Here is a 5,250-nt window from a genome sequence, read left to right as displayed (position 1 = left end):
ATGCAATTAAACTGATTCAAGTTAGATTAGAAAGTCAATTTAAAGGCCTCTCAAAAATTTTGCTACATTCAGACTGAAAAACGGTCAAAATCACATTTGAAGTCAGATTAATACCTAAAAGTAGGGGTGTAACTGAGTTGATCAGTAGGCTCAACAATAGCTCGAACACGAGTTTTTCGAGCACGAGCTTGTTCTTAATTGTTTGTGAGCCGGCTCGCAAGCCTACTTTTTATTTTCATTTTTATTTTTATAAATTATTTTTAATTCAGATAACATATTAATAAGATACAATATTATAATAATAATATAAAAAGTACATATACAAATTAATAATATAAATAAATTAGAAAAAGAAAAAAATCAAATGAGCTCGGGCTCGAGCCCAAAAAATGATACTCGACGAGCTCGAACTCGTCAAAATGGGCTCGAGCTCAAGCTCGCCAAAATAATCAGGCTCGGCTCGTTTACACCCCTACCTAAAAGATTGAAACGACATTTAGCAATTCAGTTTTAACTAATAATGCATATAATTAATCACATTCACATGTAGTTTAATTGAGCCGTCCTAGTGAAGTTATAATCTACCATACCAAACCCTACCCGCGCCAAACCTCTTACATATATTCAATACTCAAAGTCTTTACACAATAATGTATTACCTATTTTTTCCTATCCTATGGTTAATGAAGATTTTTTAACCACCTAAAGTAAAAGTACAAAGTACATTGCTTGAAATAATACATTAAAATAAAGATATCTTGCACGGCAACTCTTTCGCTTTGAACTCCGATTGCACTGACTCAAGTTATACGAAAATGACAACAAATAAAATTACAAACTCGGCGTTTCACAATTTGCGCGATCCGAGATAATACGGTAAAATAAGCTGTATATTTGATATGTCTAATTGGGTCAGTCTCAATGGGTCTACAATTTCTTAATTTACTGGGCCACGAGCCCAACTTTAAAGACCATTATAACGAAGGTCCAATCATCTTCAAATAAGGTTTGGACCCGACAATCATAGTCAACAAATTTCTGCCCAACCAACTCAGAAGAGGTTATAAGTCATTTTGTTAAGTGTGTTCTAATATTCTATCGATACGACTTCCAGTATTCTCTCTACGACTTTTGCTAGTTTCCGCCGGATCAACCTCCGGCTTAATTTACGTGTTCTCTGATCAACGGTACCTCGTGATCATCAAACTCGTGAGCCAGTGATCCACTTTGCTCTTTCATCTCATCGTACTGATTCATCAATATTCATAGTAAATTAGGACATTATTAGATTTAAATATTCATGGGATAAGAAATTGAAATCTAATATGTATCTTATTCCTTTTTTTAAAATCAATTAAATTATCAAATCAGAACTTTCAAGATTCGAAATGAAAAATATTGTTCTACTATCGGAAATATTTGGATATAAATAATCCGGAATATTCCGCAGGCTTAGCCCATGGCTTAATGTTCGGCCCAGTCCAGTTGACCTACTGCCTTTGGTACATGGATCCTCCTATATGGGCTCGGCCCACGGCCCGAATTCAGTCTCCATTATGAACCAAACAGATCCTATAGAAAAATAAAAAAAAAAAATATATATATATATATATATAAATAATTTTACGCAATAAAATTAATAAAAGGGGATTTAGTGCAGATTTTTTTGAAAATCTATATTGCGAACTTTTGTTAAAGAATCAAAGTTTGAAACTTCTGAATAATATTCCTTGGAATATTCTAAAGCATAAATTCTCCATTAATTTGAATTTTACTTGTTTCAATTTTATTTTATTTAGGTGGTGTTTGCAAATGATTATTTAAAAGCAGAAGTTAGTGATTGTGATTTAAGTTAGTTTTAAGAGCTTATTTCTAAAAGTTGGGGGTGTTTGCAAATATTTCGGAAAATGAACTAAAATTGAAAAAGCAGGGTTAGGGGTGCTTTTAAAAAAATAGCTTAAAACAGATTATTTTAAGAGAAGCAAAAGCAAAAGTTGATTTTGCAAACACCTAAAAACAGATTATGAGAAAAAAAAACTGCATAATCACTTTCAAAAAGCATTTGCAAACACCACCTTAATCATGAATGAATTTAATTTCTAAATTCTTGAAATTATTACTATTACAAAATGTGTCTGAATACTAATCATGAATAAACATAGGAGCTATGTAAGATATTTCTGAAACCATAGAGCATATCTAGGGTATTAGATGGGCGAACGTATTGCATTAGCAAGTGTATGTGATTAGTTTAACCCCCATTAGGATTATATTATTTATAAATACAAAAAGGTACCTTATTTTAATATTTATTTTCGTTAATTACAATTCATTAGTATAATTGTATCATCACTCATCATTTGGTATTTTTCACCTTTAATTTTAGGTAAATAACACTTAACTCCCCTGTAATTTGAGCTTTGTGCGCATAACCCCCTTGTACTTTCAATTTAAGCACATGACTCCCTGTAGTTTAAACTTTGGGCACATGACCTCCTTATACTTTTAATATAAGCACATAACCCCCCTATGGTATTCCACTAGGTAAATGATCATGCTCGTTTGAAAGATGAAACTTTTATTAAAAGTGCAAGGATGTTATGTGCTTATATTAAATGGCGAATTTCACTTTCCCTCCTTGTACTTTGACTCGGTACCACTTTACCCCCTTCTATTCTCGATTGCATCGAATAGCTCCCGTGCACTTGAGGCCCTCGCCATTAGTTTTCAGACATTTGACTTTAACACCGTTTGGTATAAGGTCTGAAAGTTACAAAAAACGCCACCCCTCCCGATTTAAATAATTATAATAAAAAAATGAGTTTTTGATTGCTGTCGTCGTAGACTATGCTTTCCAAATTATATTAATTTATAGATATTTAACTGTGTACCACATGTGCGTAACAACATGTTTAATATGATATAATCTAGTGAAATTCGTCAAGTATATCTGAACACTATGGAATATCGGGACTAAATTTTATCAATTGATCCAAAAACGATATGTTTTGGGAATTACTTACTATAGTATCCTTAAACTCCAAATTTAGTACCTAATTAGAATTAAGAATTAATTCTTAACAATAAATTAATGTCTAAAACCTAATCCTAAGCAAGACTCCATTAAAAAAAATGTCATATTCCTACAGCCAATTGCTTTTTGGACTTGGAATAATATTTAAAATATTCAATTTTATGTCTCTATTATTTATGAAAACGAAGCAATATTATGCTATTTATCATCACTCTTTGTCCTTTTCTATTTGTGCAATTTTTAGCTACTATACAACTTCGGCTTAATTCCACTTTACACCCTTGAAATGAAGTCTTTTGATACTTTGCACTCTTGAAAAATAATAGTAGCACTTTGCACCCTCAAAACACATTAAATCATTCACAATCCACCTTAAATAGAATAATAAAGGCAATTACATTTTTATTAGTTTTTTTTTTCGGGGTGCAAAAATTAAAAATTAACTGTTATTTTCTTCAACCTCCAACCTAATTTTGAGCAAACAAAGTGCGAAAAAATAAAAATCACAACGGATACTTGAAAAAAAATTACAAAATAAAGTTTTTTCACCAAATTATTCGATTGATGGATCTTTTATTGTAATTGGTGAAAATATTAGATAAAAATATTGGGAAGAAAATATGGTTTTCAGATAATTTGATAACGAAGTAGCTGAACGAATTTTTTTTTGTTTTTGTGATAAAAATATAAGTTTTAAATATCTTGATGAAATGTATATTTATTTTTGCACTTTATAATTTCAAAATGATTAATGAGTAAAATAAAATTTACTTGACATTCGGCATCCTAGAAAAATACCACTAAAAATATTAAATTACATTTATTAGTTCTAGAAATTGATTTGGGATGCATTATGCATGATTTATTGTGTTTCTAGGGTGCAACATGCTACTAATTTGTTTCACGGGTGCAAAATACCGAAATGGTATATTTCAAGGGTGCAAAGTGGAATTAAGCCATATATATAACTTGGTCTGTTTTTGTTTCTTCCACCTCAACAATTGAGACAACAGTGGTCTTAATTATTTGCCAAAATCCACTTTTATGTACATATTATAATATACATTTACAAAAAAAAAAAAAAGAAAAAAAGAAAGAACAGGTAAACTAATCTAATGAAGGAATGACAAATGGACTAAAAAACAATTGCAAAAAGATTTTTCTAATTGCAGAAAATTACTTTAAAAAAAAAAAAACAAAACTTAAAAAGGGGTAAAAAAGGATAATAATTCTTGATTTTGCACAAATTGAAAAGAAATAGAAAGAGTAAGGGCTTAATCACAAAAAAAGAGAGTACTAGTTTCTTGACTAGTAGAACTACTCAAGAGCTGTTCCAAATAATCAGCACCCAAGTCCTCAAACACCACCACATTCTCCACCTTCACCACCTCCCTCCGCTTCGCCGCCCTCCCGCCGCCGTTGCGCCGCCGCATGGAGTGCTTCCTCTTCAGCGCCATCACCGGCGAGCACCCCGCCTCCTCCTCGTCGATGCAACTCCTGATCTCCCTCAGAGACTCCCTCACCCTCTCCACCGGGTAGTTGAGCACCGCCGCCTGCCCCCGCATGGCGAACGCCGCCTGGTCGTACGCCATCGCCGCCGCCTCCGCCGTGTCGAACGTCCCCAGCCACACCCTCACTCCGTTCCTCGTCGAGTCCCTTATCTCCGCCGCGAACTTCCCCCACGGCCGCGCCCTCACGCCGCGGAACGACTTCCCGTTCGCCGGCGGCCTCACCACCATCTCCGCCGCTGCCGCCGCCGCCGCCGGCGAGGAACTCACTTCTTCGTTCTCCTTCGCTCGGCTCCGCCGCCGCTCGCCGGAGTTGGAGGCCGAGGTGGTTTCTTGTGCCGCTTCCGCCAGAACGCCGAACAACAACATCTCCTGGGAATCGTTTTCGTTGAACGGAAGGAAACTCGTGAAGGATTGCGAATCCCATTCCGGCGACAAGAAGGAATATTCCGGCGAGTTAATATCGGAGGAAAAGTCACTGCTCATTGTTGACTGGAAAACAGAGGAATATTGTAAATCCATTTTTTTTTTGCTAATTATTTATTTTTGTTGGAAATTATTTTTTGGGAAATGAAATGTAGGAACGAAGGCTGTATATATATACCCCTTGAACGAGGGAAAAAAAGGATCTAAATGTCAAATAAAATATAAAAATATGTCAAATGGGTAAAAACAAAAAAGATGGTTTTTAAAAAAAAAAAAAAAAAA

At 34.5% G+C, this 5,250-nt stretch overlaps 1 protein-coding gene across 1 annotated transcript; it reads right to left on the bottom strand.

Moving 5' to 3' along the window:
- Positions 1 to 4,180: 4,180 nt before the first annotated feature.
- On the bottom strand, positions 4,181 to 5,250 carry LOC105949775 (ethylene-response factor C3). Its single transcript, XM_012973092.2, has one exon. The coding sequence runs from the start codon at positions 5,062 to 5,064 to the stop codon at positions 4,309 to 4,311; it is 756 nt and encodes a 251-aa protein (XP_012828546.2). The 5' UTR covers positions 5,065 to 5,250; the 3' UTR covers positions 4,181 to 4,308.

Source organism: Erythranthe guttata, chromosome 7, assembly GCF_056151865.1.
Source record: "Erythranthe guttata isolate IM_541 chromosome 7, IM_541, whole genome shotgun sequence".
NCBI classification, from domain to species: Eukaryota; Viridiplantae; Streptophyta; class Magnoliopsida; order Lamiales; family Phrymaceae; genus Erythranthe; species Erythranthe guttata.
The sequence above is the reverse complement of the archived record's forward strand: the minus strand, read 5'-3'. Positions and strand labels throughout refer to the sequence as shown.